Source organism: Alligator mississippiensis, chromosome 7, assembly GCF_030867095.1.
Source record: "Alligator mississippiensis isolate rAllMis1 chromosome 7, rAllMis1, whole genome shotgun sequence".
NCBI lineage: Eukaryota > Metazoa > Chordata > Crocodylia > Alligatoridae > Alligator > Alligator mississippiensis.
The window spans coordinates 6418485-6441129 of NC_081830.1; the positions used below are offsets into that span (position 1 = coordinate 6418485).

The window sequence follows — 22645 nt, forward strand, 5'->3', positions numbered from 1 at the left end:
GCTCATCATCATCCGTGATGATGCTGCTCTGCCCCCTGCTCGTCCTGGCCCTGGCTCCAGGTGAGTGCCTGGGGAGGCTGTGGGGGGTGGCAGGGACTGAGGAGTTTGGCAGAGTTGATGCTGACTGATCCCTGCTTTTCTAGGCATCCAGTCCCAGTCCCAGCTCCAGGAGTCTGGCCCAGGGGTGGTGAAGCCTGGGGAGACCCTCAGCCTGACCTGCACCATCACTGGTGGCTCTGTCACTAGCAGTTACTGGTGGAACTGGATCCGGCAGGCTTCTGGCAAAGGATTGGAGTGGATTGGGCCATGGACTGGTAGCACAAACTACAACCCAGCTTTGCAGAACAGAATCACCATCTCCGTGGACTCCTCCAGCACCAAGTACTACCTGCGGCTCAGCTCCTTGATAGCCACAGACACTGCCATGTATTACTGTGTCGGCAGCAGCACAGTGACACAGAGCAGGGCAGGGGCTGCACAAAATGGGGAAGTGGATTCTTAACAGGCAGCCCTGGCAATTTCCCTTCTGTGACAGAGAAAGCAAGGGACATGCACAAAGTACAAGAACAAGAGCAAGCCCAGGCTGGCACTTCCTGGGAGCTCAACTTCACAGGGAAGACTCACACCCAGACTCAGGCTTGAGCGTCTCTGTGTCTGGGGCAAGGTCAAGACCCCTGCACCCTCTACCTGGTCTCAGCCCCCACCCTCCCTGCCCACCCCACCCCTAAGCTGAGAAGTGGGACACCCCTTCCCTCTGACCAGTTTCAGCCTGGCACCCCTGACATGCACATGTGCACAACAGGGATGCGATACACACATGCACACAAAGCGGTGATGTGTGCGTGCCAGCATGCACAGGCACAAACTCAGACAAAAACACACATACACTGAAAATGAAGAATCATTTTTGTACAACCTCCACAATGGCCCAACACTACAGGAAAAAGAGAGTGAGTGGGAGATGGAATAACCCAGAGCCTGGCATGGGACAGAGAGGACAAAGCAACTGCATGATCCAGGCAATGGGCTGGCACTGGCCTGACCCCACTCTACAACGCCCCTCCCTGTTTTGGCTTCCCCAGCCCACTGTTTTGCACAAGCTGCTGCCTGATCCTTTCCTCCCACGTTGAGTTCATCCAGTCCCACAGCAAAACCCCTTTGCACAGTCCTGAAAGGACTGAACTCAGTGCCCTGTTGAAACACACAGCAAGGCCTATGTGGGCATCGCCCCAGGAGCATGGAGTGATTCAGCTTTGCAGAAAGGGGATGCAATGCATGGTGCTGATGTCTGTATATCAAGATCCCATGCACTCCAGCCCCTTCCAGGTAACCCATTTAAGTGCTCTCTGGGGAACTAGGCTCATAGTCTGCCATGACACCCTGCAACACATTGGCACCTAGTAGTGACCTGAGCTGGAACTACAGGGTAAGGGCAGAGCAAGGCAGAATAATGATCATTCAGGCACTAAGGGGAGAGGTGGATGGACAGAGAGGATGGAGTGGGCACAGAAAGGGCTCTTCCCTCCACAACATACCATTGTGGGATCAGAGGATGAGAAACAGCAGAGAAGGAGCCAGCCCCTGAGACTGCTACAACCCCATTTGTCCCTGCAGGAGGATGGGATGAGCTGCACCAACCCAGATCCTCCTGGTAGCTCTTATACTCTCCAGCCCCAGGGAAATAACTGAGCTGGATGCACCACATACATAGAGACACCCCCCCAGGAGTTTCATCACTATTTCCTGGATCCCAGCAGCTGAGAAACTTGACCCCTCCCTTCTCCTCCTCTCTCCCCAGTCACAGCTGCCTGCACCTGCTCTTTTCAGTCCTTTCCCTCCTGGCCCTGTACATGAGATGAGACATCTCATGGACTACCAATGTCAGGGGCTCACCTGCTCTGTGCATCTCTTGCAGGGGGCATCTCTGAAGTGCAGCTGGAGCAGCAGGGAATGGAGCTGGAGTCTGCCTCACTCACGTGTGTTGTGTCTATGGTGCTGCCCTTTGGGAATCACATTTGGAGCTGGATCTAGCAGCCTCCTGAGAAGGGGCTGGAGTGACTGGGGATTATCTGAAACAACAGAAACCTGTGGTAGGATGCAGGCTTTAGGAACTAAATCAGATTCACCAGCGATGACTCTAAGAACCAGGTGCATTTGCAAACGAACAACATGGGAGCAGCCAACATGGCCACGTACTACTGTGCCAGGGGAGCAGTGGCACAGGACAATGGGCTTTCCATACAAAAACCCTCCTGCCCCAAGTGTGAGTACGTCCTGGCACTGACACATCATCATATTCATCTGTAGTAAGACATGCAGAGAAGGGACTCGCCTTTCAGACAGACTCACCACCTCTCCCGTGTCTCAGGGCTGTGCATTTCTGCCCAGAGCCTTGGGTGAAATACAGCCATTTAGGAGCCCAGGGACACTACTGCAAGGCCTTTCCTGAGGTATGGACATCATAGCACTGCGATCCTGGGGCTGCCTGCTCCAAATTCCTTATCACGGCCTAGTCCCACTGGGACTCCAGCAGCCACCAACATCAGCCCAGGTCATCAGAAATTTACATGTGACAGACATAGTGGGGAGCTTTATGATCTCCTCCTCCCACCCACTAGCAGCATGCACAACCCAGTACTTATATAGACTTAACACTGCACCAGCCAGCGCGACTCATATGCCTGACCCTTCTCCCAACTCTGATCCTTTGGAAAAGTTATAAAGAGGGAAAGAGACCATGGGCTTTCTGCTAAAAACCTGACTCTCCTGTTGTCTGCTTTCCTGCAAATCTATCCTGAGGGGGGAACTGGAATTTCTAAATACTCTGTGCCTCTAAGAACAGCACCACGCGGAGAGATGATGAAAAATATTTAGGTGCCCAATACCCAGTCATTCCAGAGAGATGTGTAAAAGCCTCCCATCACCTGTGCCCTCCCACACAGCAGGACTGCACCCAGTGAAGCCAGTGACCCTGACTCTTTGGGAATCCCACCAGACCCCTCTTGTCATCCATTGACACCTTGCTTCTCTGAGGCTGTACCCCAACCATGGACATAGCATGATTTCACAGATGCTGACAGGGCAGGACTGAGCTGCAATCTGGACTCCTCACTGGAGAAGCACAGGGATTCCCTTTGTTTCCAGAAGCCCATGTCCATTGCAATAAAAGAAGAAAAAGGCCCCGGTGACTGTAGGACAAATGAGGTGTCTCTTCCCCTCCTTTAGAGCCTGAGCAGTTTTTCAATACTGGCCCTATGAGCCCAACTCCTTTAGGGACTTCAGCCCTTTCTACCAGATACTTCTCTGCCTCCAGAAACACCCAAGGACCTTGGAAAGTCGGTGCTATTTTGGCACAGGACCCATCTGGGACTCTGGGGTGATAAATCTTTGTACTTCAGAGCAACTTGCTTCCCCATACACACATCAAAGCCCATGAGCTCTGCATGGAGGTCATATGAACTGCAGAGAGAAGTCGCTCCAGTTTCTGCTCAGGCCGTTCTTCCTGCTCCTCTTCCCAGGCCTCCCTGAAGCCCAATGGGAAAGTCAGCTGGTAAGTAGATAGGGCCCAGTCTGATCGACTCAATGACACTTATGGGTTTGCTTTCCATGAGGGGAGCAGAGTGCGTTGCCCAGCTTTGTGGGACGTGCAGCTCAAGTGCAGCTGAAATGGGCTGGGCAAATATACTACAGATCCAGCTGGAGCACAGACTATACCAGCACCTTGAAAGGCAGAATCACCATCAGCCAAGATGCCTCCAAGAACCAGTTCTCCTTGCAGCTGCGCTCCCTGACAGCTGCATACACCAGCATGCATTATTGTGCCAGGGAAGACGCAGGGCAGGGCAGGGGCTGTGCAAAAAGGGGACGTGATTACGGTGCAGTACAGGGACATGACTGCCACACACACAGTGCTGGGGGCCTCCAGAACTCAATGACCACTGCTTTGTCCTTTTGGGGTCTTTTTATCCTGGAGCCACAGCATCCTCCACCTCCTTGGTCTGGGGGTTAGAGGCAAGAATCAGGTCTGTGAGAGGAAAAAGAGAAGCAGCAGCTCCAGGTACAGAACCATAAAGACTCTTTCACACAAGCCGCCCATTGCCACCTCCACACTTAGGGCTCCTCCACAGCCATGCCCAGTGTGTTCCCTCCTCCCATGTTACACAAGGAAAGAACCAGGGTGATTTTAAACACAGCATCAAACCCCTGGGCCTGGTCTGCTAGTTCGTGAGTCTGATAGTACATCCTTTGGACAGGATGATAAAGATGATAAAGACAGTCACGTCTGGTCCCCAGTGCCTCTGCTAACCTCACCCTGCTCACACAGGGGCACCTTTCCACCACCCCATGAGATCCAGAGGTGATTGCTCCCGCCCCACAAGCATCATGGACCTGGTCCTGGCGTCTCTGAGATCTCAAGCCTCAGATAAGTCCCACAGCCATGCCTGATCCAGGACAGTAGGTCCAGACAGACCCAAACATCTTGTGAGAGATGCCTGAAGAGAGTTGCTGCTACCCTGAGCAGCGTGGTGAGAGCCACGGGCTAGAAAGCGACAGCGCCCACAGTCACAAAAGCCCAGCAGAGGCAGGGTTGGGATCTGAAGGACCACAGCCAAAGCCAGGGGTCTGCAGTGACCAGAGAGGGAAGTGGACCTCTAGGGCTTTTCTGAGGAGCAGCCTAAGTCTCTGCCCAAGCCGCTTGTCACAGTCATACAGCACTGCCCAGGGAGACCCCTTGGCCCACAGGAGAGTTGGAAATCTCCAGGCCCTGGGCCCCTGCCCGCACACAACCACCACCGGGGACGCAGAGAAATGCTAGGGTAGTTACATCCTGGCCACATGCACACACACACGCTACCCAGAGCAGACACAGCCAGAGCTGTGGGCAGGAGTCAGCAGTGAGACACCTTCCTGGAGAGCCCATGGCACTGACCTGAGGGACAAGGCACTTTTATAGCTGAATCCCACAAGCCTTTGTAGGAAGGGCTGGGGCAGGAAAGGGGCTGGGCAGGACAGAGATGCAAATCCAGGGCCTCGGCCCCTGCATAAAGCTGACACAGGTTCAGCCTCTGAGTCAGAAGGGAGCAGGGGGACACGTGGTCTGGCACTGCCCATCAGTCTCTGTTCAGCCCCAGAGAGAAGATGACATCTTGGGGGAAGTTTATGTTCCTCCTGGCAGCTCTGCCATGTAATTACCCAGCCCCCGCCCTTCCCCAGGCTCCTCACAGACCCCAGGGAACCTCCTTCCCCTGACATGGAGCAGGCTCAGATCAGCAGGATGCTTCCCCATGGCTCCAGGGGCTGTGGGGCAGGTCCTGCAGGGATGCGATGCTTACAGAATTTTTCTCCCCAGGTGCCTGGTCCCAGGTGCAGCTGGTGGAGTCCGGAGGGGGAGTTCAGAAGCCCGGGGGGTCTCTGCGCCTCTCCTGCAAAGCCTCAGGATTCACCTTCAGCGACTACTACATGGAGTGGGTTCGCCAGGCTCCTGGGAAGGGACTGGAGTGGGTTGCAATGATTCGCAACCCAAGTAATGGTCTCACAGCAGAGTACAACAGCGCCGTTAAGGGACGATTCACCATCTCCAGGGTGGAGTCCAGCAGCACTGTATACCTGCAGATGGATAGCCTGAGAGTCGAGGACACAGCTCAGTATTACCGTGCCAGAGACACAGTAATTTCAAACCTCCTGGGCGTCATACAAAAACCTTGAATAGCTGTGGGCTGTTCAGGCCAGCAGAGAGCAGCAGACACTGTCTTACCAACACTAAAAGGCTGAGACCAGCTCCAGGTGCCCCTCAGCTCCCTAAAGCTGCCCCCTGGCATTGACCTGCCCCCTGCACTGATCCATCAAAGCACATTGTATTTGCCCTATCCTAGGCAATCCCTGAGTCTGGGTGCATTCCCCAGCTCTCCTTTAACCCTGCTCTACATACAGGCACTGACAGACCCCAGGAAACAGAGGTGTCTGTGGAGACCCCTCGCACATCTTCTCTCCCCTCATGCTGGTGCCCCCACAAATGAAGCCAAGCTGCACAGGGCCCACCTGGGACTCAGAGGCACAAAGATTTATCACCCCAGAGCAACCTGCTCTCCCATACACACATCAAAGCCCATAAGCTCTGTACTGAGGCCATATGAGCTGTAGAGAAAAGGAGCTTCAACTTCTGGTCATGCCTTTCTCTGGGCTCCCATACCCAGGCCTCTGTGAAGCCCAATGGGAACATTACCTTGTAAGCAGACAGGACCCAGGCTGATCGACTCAAGCAAGGTTATAACCCACTGACTAAGCAACATGGAGGAAAAGCAACCCCTGGAGGGAACAGAGCATGCTGCCCAGCTTTGTGGTATCTGCAGCTCATTGCCGGAGTCAACAGATAGCAGTTGCTGCCTGCAAAAGACCATGGGAAGAGCAGCTGGCCTTGTCCTGGGCCCCTGGGAGACTCCCAGACCTGCACATTCCCTTCAGGAGCTGGGGCTGGGGATGGCAATTCACAACTACCCTGGCCACCCAAACCCATGAGCAAAATGGAGAAACTGGCTTTGGAGCCCATCATGCCTGGCCTTTCACCACTCCCTCTGCTGACTGGATCCAGCTGATGATGGGAACCGGATACAAGTGAAAGCAAGTTCTGGAAGTTAAAGCAGCATGGGCAAGATCTCATAGATTCATAGACGCTAGGGCTGGAAGAGACCTCAGAAGATCATCAAGTCCACCCCGCTGCCCCAGGAGCAGGAAGTCAGCAGGGATCATAGGACCCCAGCAAGATAAATATCCAAATGTCTTTTGAAGGCATTCAAGGTAGGCGATTGAATCGCCTCTGGCGGCAGGCTATTCTAAACCTTGGGGGCTTGGACAGTAAAGTTCTTTCTTATGTCCAGCCTGAAACAGTCATGGAGGAGTTTGTGACCATTCAACATTGTCATCCCTTGGGGCGCTCTGGTGAACAGACATTCTCCCAGAACCTGGTGAGCACCCCTGATAAACTTGTAGGTGGCCACCAGATCACCCCTGAACCTGCACTTTTCCAGGCTAAAGAGTCCCATAGATCTCAGCCTCTCATCATAAGGTCTGTATTCCTTACCTCTGATTATGCACGTGGCTCTCCTCTGCACTCTCTCAAGCTTCTCCACATCCTTTTTGAATTGTGGAGCCCAAAACTGAATGCAGTACTCTAGCTGCAGCCTCATCAAGGCTGAGTACAACGAAAGAATGATGTCCTGGGATTTGCTTGAGAAGCATCTATGGATGTAAGCCAGCATTTTGCTCACTTTACTAGCCGCAGCATCACATTGAAGGCTCATGTTCATCTTGTGGTCAATGATGACCCCCAAGTCCCTTTTGTCCGTAGCGCTAGACAGCGTGGCACTGCCGAGCCTATAAGCATGCTGCAGGTTTTTCCTCCCAAGGTGGAGAACCTTGCATTTTTCAGTGTTAAACACCATCAGGTTCTTGTCCACCCATTTCCTGAGCCTGTCATCCTTCTGTCCTCAGGTGTGGATGCTGTACCCCAGAGTTTGGTGTCATCTGCAAACTTGGCGAGTCTGCTTCTGATGCCAATGTTGACATCATTAATGAAGATGTTGACCAATACAGGCCCTAGGACAGAGCCTTGAGGGACCCCACTGGTCACAGGATACCATGACGATTGACTTCTGTCAACCACCATCCTCTGGGTCTAACCATGGAGCCAATTCCCCAGCCAGTGGATCGTTGTGAGGCTGAGGCCGCAGTTGGCCTGTTTTGCCAAGAGGTGATCATGGGATACCAGATGGAAGGGTTTTTTTAAAGTCAAGATATATGACATCAATCCAGGTGATAGGTCACCTGGTTGTAAAAGGAAATAAGATTGGTCAGGGAAGACCTACCCGCAACAAACCCATGCTTGCTGTCCCTCAGGATGTTGCCATTGGCCAGTCTGTTAAGGATGGCCTCTCTGATAATTTTTTTTCCAGGACCTTCCCTGTGACAGAGGTCAGGCTGATGGGCCTGCAGTGTGCCAGACCCACTTTCCTCCCTTTCTTGACCATAGGCACTGCATTGGCCTTCTTCCAATCTTCAGGCACGTCACCAGAGCACCAGGAGTTTTTGAAGATCCGTGCCAGAAGTTGGGCTATGATGCTCGCCAGCTCCTTGAGTACTCTGGGGTGCAGATTGTCAGGGTCAGCTGACTTGAAGGTAGCCAGCTTCTCAAGGTGTTCCTTCACAAAGTCAGCATTGATGGAGGGTAAGGGATCTCCCTCACCCTAGTCTGTGTTTTCACACCAGTTTCCAGCTACCACTTACACCAGCCCTATCCCAAGAGGACGTGGCAGCCTGCAGGTCACTCCTTGCTGTGACCCAGCAGAAGATACTGGGCAGAAGATGACCTGGGACAGAGGCATTGAGTAGGTAGGGGGGTCTGGGGGCCCTGGGCCCCTTCAGAAGAGCTCTGTCCCCTGAAATATGTAAAACTTTCCTCATGTCCATCATCTTAGCCCCCCTACCCACAGCAAAAAATAAAAGTAAGTGCCTATGACCTGGGAACTACCCTGCACAGGGAAGGAGACAGGCTGCCTGGTGCCAAGCTGCCTACATCCCTTAGGGTTTGGGCAGGGGGAAAGGTCACAGGATCTAGGAGGGCTTAGGGAATCATGGGGAAACTGGGCTCCCAGTGCTCCCTCCTCTGAGAATCCCCGCATGAGGGCCCTGCCAGGCAAAGGTGATCAGGAATGTAGTCCACCTGGGAGCCCAAACTGCAGTTTTTCCAACTAAGACCTCACCCAATAACCCCAGGTATCTTACCATTTCTTGGACAACCTCAGCTGCAGCATTGCTCCCTCGCTGCTGCATGAAAGAACTTTTTTTCTTCTTTTTTAAAATCTTTTTCAAGGTCAAATCAGTTCAAAATTCAATTTGGCAAAGCCCAACAGTCAAACTCCTAAATTTGGGGCTAAGGCCCCTTACTCCCCTGCTTGGGCAGAGCCAGCAGCCCCATTCTGCAGTGTAGAAGGTTATCAGTGAAGGGCAGGGGCCTCAGGGTACCTGGGAACAGGGTCCCCAGTGCCTACACCCGTACCACTGGGGCAGCAACACTACCCCCAGGTTAACTCATTGACAGTGCAGACCCTCAGTCAGGGACAGCAGAGACACAGAGGAGACTGAGAGGGAAGGGAGGGGGCAGGGAGGATCCCTCTAACAAGTAGTGAGTATCTACATGGTGACCGCACAGTCAGGACCCCACATACAGGACTTGCATTCAACCCCTCTGGCCCAGTCCTCCATCGCACTGGACTCTCCCATTCCCAGAGATGGTGCTAGAGGGCTGGAGTCAGAATGGGGCTCTAAGAGGAGCAAGAGATGGACATCCAGTGCTGCAGAGGCCTCATAAATTCTGGCAGCCTCTGGCCCTGCAGGGCTGGAATTAGCAAGGAGTGACCAGGGGCCTGTGCCCCCCCTGCAACCCAGCACTATGTCAGCCTGGGGATCTCTCCTCTTCTTCCTCGCTGTCCTGTCAAGTGAGTCCTGAACCCCCTACCACACCTCCCTGCAGAGCCCTGGGGAACAACAAATAATAATCCTCACCTGATCCAAAGGCCAATGGAAAATATGCAGTGAGTGCCCGCCTGGCTCCATGGGTTTTGGCATAGGATGGCAGGGACAGGACCCCAAATCATGATCTTTTCTCCCCAGTTTTCCAGTCCCAGTTGCAGCCTGTGGAGTCTGGAGGGGATGTGAGAACACTTGGAGAGTCTCTGCCCCTCTTCTGCAAAACCTGGAGAGGCTGGAATGGGTCACAAGTATAAGTACTGCTACTGCTAACCTCACCATACACTACAGTGCTGTGGTGAAGGGGCAAATCACCATCTCCAGACCAGAAACGACTCCAGCAGCCCCTTGTACCTATAGATGAACAGGCTGAGAGTGGAGGACACAGCCTGTTGTCACTGTGCAAAACGTCACAGTGATGAGAAGCCTTCTGTGCCTAATACAAATACGAAAACCTCTGTGCAAAGCTCCAGCCAGCTCAGGTCCAGCAGCGAGCAGCAGACACTGCCTGAACAGATCAGCAGGCACATTCCTGCTTCTGGGCTCCAGCCCCTTCCATGGGCAGTGGGAATGACACACAGTGGAGAACACAGATCGCCTGGTTCCTGCCCAGCTGGGCAGCAGCAGCCTGGTCTGAGCACCCATCCTCCTCCTTGCAGCAGCCAGCTCAGACCCAGCCAGCCAGGAGACCCCGGGCCCTGGGGAACCGCCCCAGCACCTCACACAGCCAGGGACACACAGCCTGGGACTGCTTGCAAATGTCCCAGACAGACTGGATGGGACTTCTCCAACACTCGCACCCCTGGGAAACACCCACAAGCTGTGACACAGGGAGGAGCAATGCTGGATGCAGCCTCTGGCTGGTGGGTGCTTGGAGTCTGACCAGGACAGTCCCAGATCCCCACAGCTGGGGCCAAGTGTGACCAGGGAGGAGACAACCCCAGAGAAGGAACCGGCCTTGCTTGCAGGGGGTGCTCCAGGGAGCCTCAGTGACTCTGCTCTGCAGATCCCACCCATCTGGCCTGGGCACCAGGCTCCCAGCTCCCTCAGCCTCGGGCAGTCACCTCAGCCTGAGCAGCTTGGCCAACACTGGAGCGTGCAGCCTGGTCAGAGCTGCAGCCCCTCCCTCAGGCAGATCCCTGTGCTTCAGCTGCACAGCCCCTCCCTGTACAAGAAACAGGACAGAAAACAGCCCTGCCCTAGCCAGAAGCATCAGGGACCCAGCATGGCCATGGGCAGTCAGGGCTTGGTGCTGCAGAGGGATGGACCTGGGAGTCAGAAGCAAGCCAGGGCAGGAAGCAAGGGGGCATGGAGCAGTCAGGAGACCTGCGCTTCTCCCCTGGAGCTACACAGAGGAGTCTGTCCTGCTCAGCACCCCATGCTCATGCAGGAAACGCATCCAGCTGGGGACACTGAGACAGCCACAGCCAGGCCCTCCCAGGCCCTTGGGGCCCATGGTGGGGGTGAGGGGCATCCTTGTGCAGCCCTGTCTTTTAACACAAAGGGGTGATGGGACAGCTGCCTCTCCTCAGGGGTCATGTCCAGTCTGTCCTAAACATGGACAGAGCGAGGCCCTGGGGTCATGGAGAGACACAGTGACTTGGTGCTGTCCTCTGACATGACCGAGACCATGGGCCATATCTCCATGCCAGTCAACAGCAGGGCCAGTCCTGGGCATACCTGCAGGGACCAGTCCAAGGACTGCTGAGAGCAGCTGCAGGAGACCCTAGCTGAACAAGAGGATGCTGATAGGACTGGGCCTCCTGCAGCCTGTACACACACAGGGCAGGATGGGGCTCCCCAGCCCTGGGCTCTGCTCTGGGAGATGCCCCATCATGCAGCACTCAAGGGCAGCTTCAGCACTGCCCATACCCTGCAGGTAGAGGGGAAAAGTCCTGGGGAAACCTGAGTTACTCCAGTAGGCCTCAAAACACCCAGGGGTTGGGGCTTTATGCAGCTGTGCAGGACTAGGCTCCAAAGCCTGAACCACCCCAGGATACTCAAGTTTTCTACAGGCATCAGAAAGATTTAGGTGCCCAAGGGTGTGCCAGATGGGTTGTATCCCTGACTGACCTGGCCCTTCTCCTATCCCACACACCAGAAGAGTGCACATGCACGTGTTGTGATACAGATGGACACACCAGATCCGTGCGTGCAGCATTCTCCCCCACACACACTCACCACAGGGCGGAGACACCCCGCACACCTGCATGGGCAGAGATAAGTACAGAGCAAATACAAAGGACCAACTGTGCTGTTAGGAAAGGAAGTAATTTTATGCTCTTTTTTTCCCCAATTCCATCATTTGTCATCTCAAATGAGAGCCAGTTCCCCAGACAAGAAGGAAATTCACAGCATTAAACCCTCACACCCTGGGATTCCCTCCCCCTGCAAACAAACATGTCCAATTTAATTAGAATTTTTTGTTCTGGGGGTATCACTCCCTCACCTGTTATGAAATAGGTTGCCACTTCTGCCCCAGGACAGGGATTGTCTGAATAAAGTTGCATCCCCAGGTTCTGGGGCTCAATCCACCAATTGCACATTGAAGCAGCATGGACCCATCCCTCACAGAGCGCTCACAACACCACACCAGGGAATGCATTTTTTGCTGGGAGAGAAGGAAAGGCCCAGACCATGGAAGATTTTGCCTTGATAAAATCTGGCCAGAGGCAAATCCAAAACTCCTGTGGGTCTTTCTTTGTTTATCCAGGCTCCAAAACCCCTTGGCTCTCAGAGCCCCTTTAGTCAACAGCCAGATTGGCATTATGCTCACTAAGCTCTGCAAAGAGCCTAATAAAACAAGCACATGCAAAAGGTGCAGCCCCATTTCCTGCTCAACTCCTGTAAGGTTCCTCTTTAAATACCAGTCCTGGTTCTCAGTATCTCAGTGTTTGCCAAGACCTGACCCTCCTGCCTGTTGGGGACACTGGGCATCAGCCAGAATGGCCATAACACCTGCACTGGCTTTGCTCATCCTTCTAGCAACTCCCATGGGTGACTCTCTCCTATGCTGGGGGAACAGGGAAATAGGAAGCAGGATGAGAGTGTCCACTAGCTAACACTGTGTTCAATTCTCTGTTAGGTGTCCTGTCTCAGGTCATGCTGAAGGAGTCTGGCCCTGGGGTGGTGAAGCCTTTCCTCATAGGGCTTGGCCTGCAAAACCTTAACCATATGAGTGGCCCTCCTCTGGACCCTCTCGAGGTTACCCACATCCTTCTTAAAGTACAGCGCCCAAAACTGGATGCAGTACTCCAACTGCAGTCTGATCAATGCTGCACAGCGTGAAGTACCACCTCCTTGGCTCTATTTGTTATGCATCTGCTAATGCATGATAAAGTGCGGTTAGCTTTGCTGATGATTCCTGTAGGAAGCTGGGGTACCTAAGGGTGGCTGTGTTACCCCCCCAAGGTCCTTAACCGTGCCAGTCCTTCACCCTACAAGCACCCTTGTTCTCGCCCGCCACATCTTGTTGGTATAATAAATATAGGGAGCCTGCCCTTGAGCTTTACTTTTGGACACGGTTGGGCTAGATCCTATTAACCCCGTTGTTTATACCCCCCCCCCCCCACCTTTGACGTCCTGCTTCACTGTGGATGGTTCCTGAGCCTCTCAGCCTTATGGGCCGTATGCGTAGCTCCAACCACTCCTTTACCATGCTCCAAGCCTCACAGATGATACAGGCGTTGTCTTGCCTAGGCCTCTTATTAATTTGTCTCCTTGCCCTCGTTGGGCTCCCTGCAGCCCTGTCTCTGTGCAGTGCCCTCCCTGGCGCTGGGCTCTTCGCAGCCCTGTCTCAAGTGTGGTGCCCTCTCTGGCGCTGGGGTCTGTGCTCCCCAAGTCTGAAAACTCTCTGAAATACAGACTTCTTCCACCTATAAACTATCACCAGATATCTGCTGTACGTGCATGCTGCTCCCCAAGCCAGGCAGGACGTTCCTGGTCCAGGTCTCCTCTTACTGCTCTTACAGGCCCTCCCTGGGCTTCCAGGACACAGGTATCCATGCAGGGAGTATCTCTAGCCTGGGGAGAGGGAAGTTGGGTTGTTAGTTTCTAAGTGTCCCCCAGGAACCCCTTGTCCAGGCAGGGCCAGGAGACAGAAACTTTGGCTCTGTGTCCTGCTACTGGGCACAAGGTATTGCCTGCTTGGCAGAGACAAAGCTGCTGGGGCTCAGCATAGGCTTGACCCCCTTGTCTTGTGTGGGGGCCAGGCCAGAGTCGTTAGGGCAGGGGGGGCAGGGGTCTGAAGGGAACAGGATTCCTAGGGGCTAGAGAGAAAGAGTAGGTACAAGTGGGAGGAACAAGGCCAGAGAGAGAGAGAGAAAGCAGGCAGAGATGGAAAAAGAAGCTGGTTGCAAAGCAGAGTGGGTAGCTGAGCCGTGAGGGAGGGCAGAGAGGAGAGACAGGCCTCCTGGGCAGGGCTCTTCCCCAGGGGCACCACTAATGCAAATCCCAGCCCTGAGTTCCCTGGTTAAATTCCAGCTCGTACAGGGCTATGGTACCAGCCCTGCAGGAGGAACTGGCAGCTCTGGGCAGACACTGCCTCTCTCAGCACATGATGGCATCATTATGGCTGTTCCTTTCCTTCCTCTCCCTCCTCACCCCAGGTTGGTGTCTCTGGGGGCTGTTCCCTACAATCAGTCTTGCTATTCACTCAGTCGGGAACGCAGCTGCTCTCATCCCCAAATATAAGATGAGTTGTTCACTCCAGCCTTTCTGTTTCCAGGTGTGCTATCCCAAGGGCAGCTGGTCCAGGCCAGCCCTGGGGTAGTGAAGCCTGGAGAGACCCTCACCCTGACCTGCGCTGTCTCTGGAGAATCCATCACTACAACCGACACATGGTGGCACTGGATCCGTCAGTCTCAAGTGACAGGGCTGGAGTGGGTGGGACACATTTTCTTTGATGGCAGCACCAGCTACAAGTCAGCCTTGCAGAGTCGAATCTCCATCTCCAGAGACACCTCAGAGAACCAGTTCTCCCTGCAGCTGCGCTCCCTGATGGCTGCAGACACCGCCACGTATTACTGTGTAAGAGTCACATTGACTCAGAGCAGGGCTTGGGCTGTGCAAAAAGGGAAGTGGATTATGTACAGCAAATCAAGCCAGATTCACATGGACAGCCAAATCCCTTCATTCACACATCCCTTCTGAAGGCTCCCCAATTTCTATGCCCACCATTGCTACCTGGACTCCCCACCAGGATACTCTCGCCCATCCAGAGGTACTGAGTTAAAGACAGACTCTCACCCTGACCTGCACAGTCAATGATGCATCTGTCATTAGCAGTAACGCCTGGAGTTGGCCTTGGCAGCTGCCTGGGAAGGAGCTGGAGTGGACAGGGTCTCAATAAACAGACAGCAGCATCATGCACCACATCCCCCTTCCTGAAGCCTGCAGACACCACCTTGGATCACTGTGTCTGTGGTAGTGTCATGGGGACACAGACCAAAGGCAGGCTGGGCACAAAGGCAAAGGGATTCTGCATAAGCATCTTTCTCAGTGGATGTTGGGGCAAGGCCAGGTGCCATCCCTTGCTCCTCCATCCTGCCACAGCCCCTCCCAGGGCAGGTTGGGGCCACCACACCTGCAGCTGGGCCACAGCTAGGGGAGGTAATTCGTTCTTTCATTAATCATCCTTTGGCTGCTCCCAGTGAGGTGGGCCTGCCCCATCTCATCCTGCAATGGACAGGGCTGGTTTAGCCACAGGAAGAGGAGAAAGTGCTTTATCTCCTGCATTCATAGATTATAGAGTTGGAAGGGACCCAATGGATCATCGTGTCCGACCCCCTGCCCCTGGCAGGAAAGAGGACCGAGGTCAGATGACCCCAGCCAGGTGACTATCTAGCCTCCTCTTGCAGACCTCCAAGTTAGGTGATAGCACCACCTCTCTTGGAAGCCAGTTCCAGACTCTGGCCGCCTTTATTGTAAAACACTTCTTCCTAATGTCTAACCTGAATTTACTCTCCACTAGTTTGCACCCATTATTCCTACTTACTCCCTGAGGCACTCTGGTAAACAGTGCATCCCCAATTCCCTGCTGTCCTCCCCTGATAAACTTGTAGGCAGCTACAAGGTCACCCCTCAGTCGTCTTTTGTAAAGGCTGAAGAGCTTCAGATCCCTCAACCTCTCGTCATAGGGTCTTTCACGGAGGCCACTAATCATGCGAGTGGCCCTCTCCTGAACCCTCTCCAGATCCTCCATGTCCCTCCTGAAGTGCAGTACCCAAAACTGGACACAGCACTCCAACTGCAGCCTGACCAGTGCCGCAGAGGGGGAGCATCACCTCCCTCATCTGTTGGTCATGCATCTGCTAATACACGACAAGGTGCGATTGGGTTTGATGGCCTTGTTGCACTGCCGGCTCATGTTCATCTTGGAGTCAACTATGATGACAAATTAAAAATTAAAGACAACAAAAAGTATTATTATTATTATTTTTATGTATGTAGGAAGTAAAAGGAAGATGCAGGGCAGAACAGGACCCCTACTGAACAAGTGGGAGCAATTAGACGGGGCCGGGGGGGTCATGGCCGAGCTCTTCAATGAGTTTTTTTGCCTTGGTGTTCTTGAATAAGGGTCAAAATAAATCTAATGGTTTCTTAGTTGCACAGAGGGACACCAGCCTACCAACTGTCAACGCCAACTTGGTGCAGAGTCACCTGGATGCACTAGATGTGTTCAAGTCAGACAGCCTGGAAAAGCTACATCCGAGGGTACTGAAGGAATTGGCTGGTGTCATAGCAGAACCACTGGCACGGCTGTTTAAGCACTTGTGGCACTTGGGTCAGGTCCTGGAGGACTGGAAGAGCACCAATGTGGTCCCTATTCAGGGGAGAAAGGAGAATCCCAGTAATTATAGGCCAGTCAATCTCACCTCCATCCTTAGAAAAGTCTTTGAAAAGATTATTAAGGATCATATTTGTGGGAGTCCAGAGGGAAAAATAATGCAGCAGGCCTGACTATCACATCCCATTTTCATAAATAAATTAAGAGGCAGTGACTTAGATGTTTACATGGTCCGGTGAGTGGCAAATTGGCTTGGGAGGTCACACCCAGAGAGTGGTAGCAGGCAGGTTGGTATCGACCTGGAAGGATGTGGGTAGTGGTATCCCACAGGGCTTGGTCCTTGGACCTGCACTTTTCAATGTCTTCATCAGTGACTTAGATGTGGGCATGATATGTAATCTGTCCAAGTTTGTGGATGATACTAAATTATGGGGTGGAGTGAGCACTCCAGAGGGTAGGGAACCATTGCAGGCAGACCAGGACAGGTTAGAAAAGTGTGCAGAACACAGTAGGATGCAGTACAAGGACAAGTGCAGAGTGCTGTACCTAGGACATAAAACTATCTAGCACACCCACTGGCTGGGAAATGACCCTCTCAGCGGCACAAAAGCTGAAAGGGATCTCAGAGTCATAGCGGACTCCAAGATGAACATGAGTCGTCAGTGTGACAAAATCATCAGCAAAGCTAACTGCACTTTATCGTGCATCAACAAATGCATGACAAATGGAATCAAGGAGGTAATACACTTCCACTCTATGCGGCATTGGTCAGACCGCAGTTGGAGTACTGCGTCCGGTTTTGGGCACTGCACTTTAAGAAGGATGTGGATAACCTGGAGAGGGTCCAGAGGAGGGCCACTCATATGGTTAAGGGTTTACAGGCCATGCCCTCAGAGGAGAGACTAAGGGACCTGGACTTCTTCAGCCTTCACAAAAGAAGGCTGAGAGGTGATCTCATGGCTGCCTATAAAATTCATTAGGGGGGCATACCAAGGATCAACTTGGCCCCCTGGGAATGGAGGCCCAGGAGTGCCATCATGCAGAGACCTTGCCCCCTCCCCATGAAACCGCACAAGCCCCTCCCCAGCTTAGGCTGGACCCAAACTCACTGGGTGTAGGTTCCCTTCTCTCCCGGCCTTCACCCAGGGAGGTTGAAGATGGAAAGCCTTTAATATGGGGAAGTCTTTCTCCTGCCTGCCCACCCATATGCACCCAGGGTGGCATGTGGTGCTGAGGGGACATGAGGGGTGTGCATAAGGCTGGGTGAGACTGAGCACCACTGTGAGGAGGGGGATCCCAGAGCCCATGTGGGCCCCACCCTGCAAGGGAGCAGAAGGGAGCAGGGCCAGGACCTGGGGCAGAGTGAGGACCCAGTGGGGGCCAGTCCTGTTCTTGCTGAGGAGGAGCCAGGGGTGACAGCTGGGGTGGGATGGGGGAGGTAGAGCTGGGTCTGTCCAGGTTGGATCAGGAACAGCATGGGCTTGGCCTGCCCAGGCAAACCCTGCCAGGAGAGGAGGCCACATGGCCCTGAAGCCTCTGGTGCTGCCCACCCCTCATTGCTCCCATGTGGGAGGCATGTGCCCAGGTCTTACCTTGCACACAAGGAAGACCAGCTCCACTGGTATTTAGGGTCCCGTCCCAGCCCTTCTTGCTGAATTCCCATGCAGAAACACTGTGCTCACAGGACAGGGATGCTGCAGGCTCTGTGCTGCTGCTCCCTGCTGCAAATTACTTTGGGTCTTTCCTGGGATACCCTGGTCCTGCTCTCAGGCTCTGGGGAAGCACTTCAGCTTCAGGCAGTGGGTCCTCCTGTCCATAGGCAGGATATGGTCTGGGATCCTGCTTGTCTCCACTGCCAGGGATGCAGACTCCAAAGTCTCATGTGCACCAGCCCACTGCAACCTCCACCCTCCTACAACTCACTTCCCCCTGCTCTGCCATGGCTGAGCCCATGGGTCATATCTACATGGCATGCAGGGAAGCAATGAAGAGGAAGGTTGCTCTCCATACAGAGAAGAGTCCACAGGAGTCAGCTATTAATTTACACTGGTGCTGGGAAGCAAGGAGCACAGAGCACCGGCATTGTTTTGAAATTCTCCACTACACAGGAGCAGCTAGAAGTGCATGTGCAAGTGGCTTTTAACCCACTGGACACTCACAGTAAGCAGAGCTCATCATCCAGCAAGAAAAAATAAAATCCTGAATGCTTCTACACTTTATTACAATGCATGGGGTTTTCTGACACCCACCAAGAGATTTCTGTTACAATAGTGCAGGTGCAGCACTTGTGCTGAGAGCCCCAAATGCCAGCCCCTGTTGGGACAAAGGAAAGCAATAGCCCGCTGGCCTGTGTTCATAGGATTGTGATCTGCACATCTAAGGCATGGATTCGCCCACTCTACTAAGCTCTGGTGAGGCCATGCCTGGATCACTGTGTCCAGCTTTGGGCCCCAAGAAGGATGCTGACAGATCGGAAAGGGCCCAGTAAGGAGAAAAAAAAATGGACTAGGGGTCTGGGAAACAGGATCTACAATGAAATATTGGAAGAACTAGAACTGCTTAGTCTGGAAAGGAAACGACTGAGGGGTGATTTATAGATTTCTATTGATTTGATAGAAGCCTTCAAACACCTGCAAGGTGCTTATATGTAGGATATAGACTGTTCCCTGTTGCCACAGAGGGCAGGATAAGGACCAATGGCCTTAAATTGCCAGGCAGGAAAAATGGATTTGAGATAAAGTGGGGAGCTCTGTCCTCTGAAGTTCAGCAGCTGGTGGGACAAACTAAGCCAAGATGGTTCAGACATGTGGGGTCCTGCTGTGAGATGGAGCTTGGAGGAGATGGGGCCTCCCGACAACCTTCCCTCCCTTTTCTATGGCATTGTGCCCCATGCAAATCAGCCAGGTTTTAGGGTGCTCCTAAACCCCTTGAGTCTCAACCCCCGGTTAGTCAATAGCCAGGTGTACAATGTGTTCAGTAAAATTTGCAAAGAGCCTTTATAAAAGAAGCACATGCAAATGGTGTGACCCCATTTCCTGTTTATTTCCTGGAAGGCTCGTCCTCATTAAGCACCAGACCTGCTCTGGGTTTCTCAGTGTCTCCACAGACCTGCCCCTTCCTACCTGCTGAGGACACCGGGCATTAGCCAGAACAACCATGATGCCAGCACTGGCTTTGCTGTCCCTGCTGGCAGCCCCCCTGGGTGAGTGTCCGCTACCATAGGGGGGCAGAGGGATGCAGAGGCAGAGAGAGAGAGGGTACATTATCTAACACTGTGTTCATTTCTCTATTAGGTGTCCTGTCCCAGGTCACATTGAAGGAGTCTGGCCCTGGGGTGGTGAAGCCCGGAGAGACCCTCAGTCTGACTTGCACCGTGTCTGGATTCTCTCTCACTAGCTATGGTGTGGGCTGGGTTCGGCAGGCAGCAGGAGAAGGGCTGCAGTGGGTAGGAGTTATCTGGTATGATGGAAGCACTGGTTATAACAGTGTTCTCAAAAGCCGCCTCACCATCACCAGAGACACCTCCAGCAGCCAAGTGCACCTGCGTCTGACCGGGCTCCAGCCTGCAGACACAGCCCGGTATTACTGTGCCAGAGACACAGTGAATGAAAACCCATGGGAGCCTGCACAAAAACCATGACCCGCCTGCCTGTGTGAGCAGCAGAGGCAGCAGCTGCCAGCCCCAGGCTCTGCCTGCTGGGTCAGACACATCAGGCCTTTTAGATCACAGAAACCAACCAGGATTAAATTTGGGGAAGGCTCAAAAGTGGCCACAGGGTCAAAATCTCTGATATTCAGAACTGACCCCAGGTGTCCTGCCCTGGTCTCCATCAGGGCTCACTGCTCTGCCTGTCCTTCTTGCAGGAATACAAGTTCTAGGGGAGATGGTCCAGGGCATGTGACAGGCCAGGATTCGTGGGAACACCTTTTACTTAATGAACTACATAAATTGGAGAGATGTAAGATTAGCTTCTGGGAACACAATGCACTTCCCTAGGTCTAGAAGAAAAGCAGACAAAGCCTGAGCTTAATGCCAGATAAAAGGATGGTTTGTGTTCACCTCCTTCAATGGGTGGGAACAGGCACTGAAAGGAGCAGAGGAGGCCAGGTCCAGGAACACAGAGGAGTTACCAGGAGTAGCTCCAGACCCGGAGGGCCGAAGTCAGGCAGGTCACCAGCTCTGCAAAGGCTCAGCCCAGTCAGCAGGGCTGTCATTACCTGTTGGGACAGAGAGGTGAGACGAAAAAGCCCAGATGCAGCGATGGAACATCCCCAGGCTCTCTAGGACTCACTGACTGCTGCCCAGTGCCTCCCAGGTCCTTCCATCCCCTCCAGCACCTGACACTCACCTGCACCAGCCACGTGCAAGTGAAGCCACAGCTGTGGGCCTGAGGCAGCACCAGGAACCTTCTGCACAGCCCCCAAGCAGCTCCTACACAGCCCCAGTACTGACCCACCTTCACCCTCTTTCCAGGGCAAATCCCCCCCCCCCCCCCCCACCCTGCACTGGGCAGCCGCTTGCTCCAGGAAAACCACAACTTCCTGCAGCCTCGCCTGGCCCCATCCAGATGCTGCCCTCCCTTCGTCCTCTCTCCATCACTGCCACTACTGGCAGATGCACTGAGCAGATCCCCCTGCTCCACAGCTCCTCCTTGACCTCTTCCTCACCACAGGGAAGCTACTTTCCTGCCACAGATATTTTAGTGTGGCCCCCATGGCCCATCCCCATGCCCCAGGGGGAAAAGAGACTTTCACCCAAGGCCCTTCAGGGAGAGCTGGGACACAGCCCTGCCTCAGGGCATCCATATTTCCCAGAGCTGCTGGGCTGAGCTGATCACAGACATGTGGAGGATGGGTGCAAATCCAATCCAGGGCAGGAAGCAGGCCCTGGCATTGCCTGCCCTGACCTGGGTAGGTCAGGAAGGGCCGGCACTGCTAGTTGGGGCTGAATGTGCAGAGCATCAGAGCAAAGAGAGCCACATTCTTCAGAGGAAAGAGCTGGTCTCGGCCAAGCATCCTGACAGGGAAGCCTCTGTCTCTCTCCCTGACCAGGGGCACCTGCAGAGACAATTCACTGCCTCTGGGGCTGGGCAGAGGCCAGGTGGCAGCACAGAGGAATTTCTTACCCCTCTGCACAGCTTATTACAGTCCCAGAAAAAAAACCATCAGAATCCACAAAGCCTGCACTCCTGTCCCAGCATGTGGGACAGCTCAGCCAGGGCACCGAATGCCCGTATGGAAAATGTGGATGTGAAAACAGACTGTCACAGAAAAATAATTAAGGCCAGAGATTCCCAAACAACCACAGGAGAACACCTTGCACTGTTACCAGATTTAATGTTACATGTCACATAGTGGCACCGAATTCAGAAATGTTTGAACAAGAATAGCCTGTTCTCTGAAGAGAGCATTTATTAAGCACAGCAATTAGCAATTTCAAGCACACAACAAAGAACAACAAAAAAGCTTTGCCTAAGCTTTGCCCAGTATGACACAGTGACAACACACAAAACTTAGCCTGTCTTAAAATGTAACATAGTAGACCAAAAAGACACCAGAAAGCCTTGCCTGCGTCTTAAGTAATCCTGAGGGCAGATCATCTCCTTGCATCCAGGGATTCACCAAGTCCTTCTGCTGGATCCATAGGTCTTCTTAGGCATTGATGTGGAGATCCCACAGGCCTCATCTCTGCCTGGGTTTGTAAGGGTGAGTCTGCAGCTCCTTCTCCCCCTTGGGCGCCTTGACCACAGCATGTTTTCCCATTCCTCATGTGCTGCACTTCCCTCATGACTTTCATGTGTTCAGTGCCTCTGTTAGGGCTGTGCAAAGCTTCGGGAGTTGATTTGATTCGGTGGAGATTTGGCCCAATTCGGTAGCCAGATCTGCAAATCTGAACTGAATCAGGGGAATAATTAAAAGGTCTGAATTGATTCAAAGCTCTCCAAATCAATTTGGAAAAGATTTGGAGAGCATTGATTCGGGGAGTCTCCACTCGCTGCCACAGGGAGCTGGATCTGGGCTCCGAGCTGGTAAGTAGGGGGAGCGGGCTGGAGAGAGGGGAGGGGACCATGGGGGAGACCACTGCCAGGCCCCATCCCCTGCCTGTTCCCCCAGCCCCCCTGAGCACCCCTAACCCCCGCCCGCTCTCCCAGCCCTCCCACGGCTGCCCTGCCCACACCAGCTCCCGGCCCTTTAAAAAAAACAAAAACAAAACCCTGGCTCACTGACTGCTGCAGTGGCCACAGGGCTTCTGGGGGCTCGTGGAAGAGCCCCCCATGCAGCACTGGGCAATGTGGTGCAGCGGGGATCGCTCTCCCTGCCTCGCAGAAGCCGGTG

The 22645-nt window shown here is 53.6% G+C and overlaps 2 gene segments (V, D, J or C); both read left to right on the plus strand.

Annotated features, from left to right (window-relative positions):
• The first annotated feature begins 5325 nt into the window (after window positions 1-5325).
• On the plus strand, window positions 5326-5706 carry LOC132251569 (immunoglobulin heavy variable 3-72-like). The segment is given in 1 exon segment: window positions 5326-5706. A coding segment is annotated over 1 exon segment (381 nt).
• Window positions 5707-19410: 13704 nt separating this feature from the next.
• LOC132251570 (Ig heavy chain V region PJ14-like) lies at window positions 19411-19949 on the plus strand. The segment is given in 2 exon segments: window positions 19411-19511; window positions 19603-19949. Coding segments are annotated over 2 exon segments (393 nt in total).
• Window positions 19950-22645: the final 2696 nt, after the last annotated feature.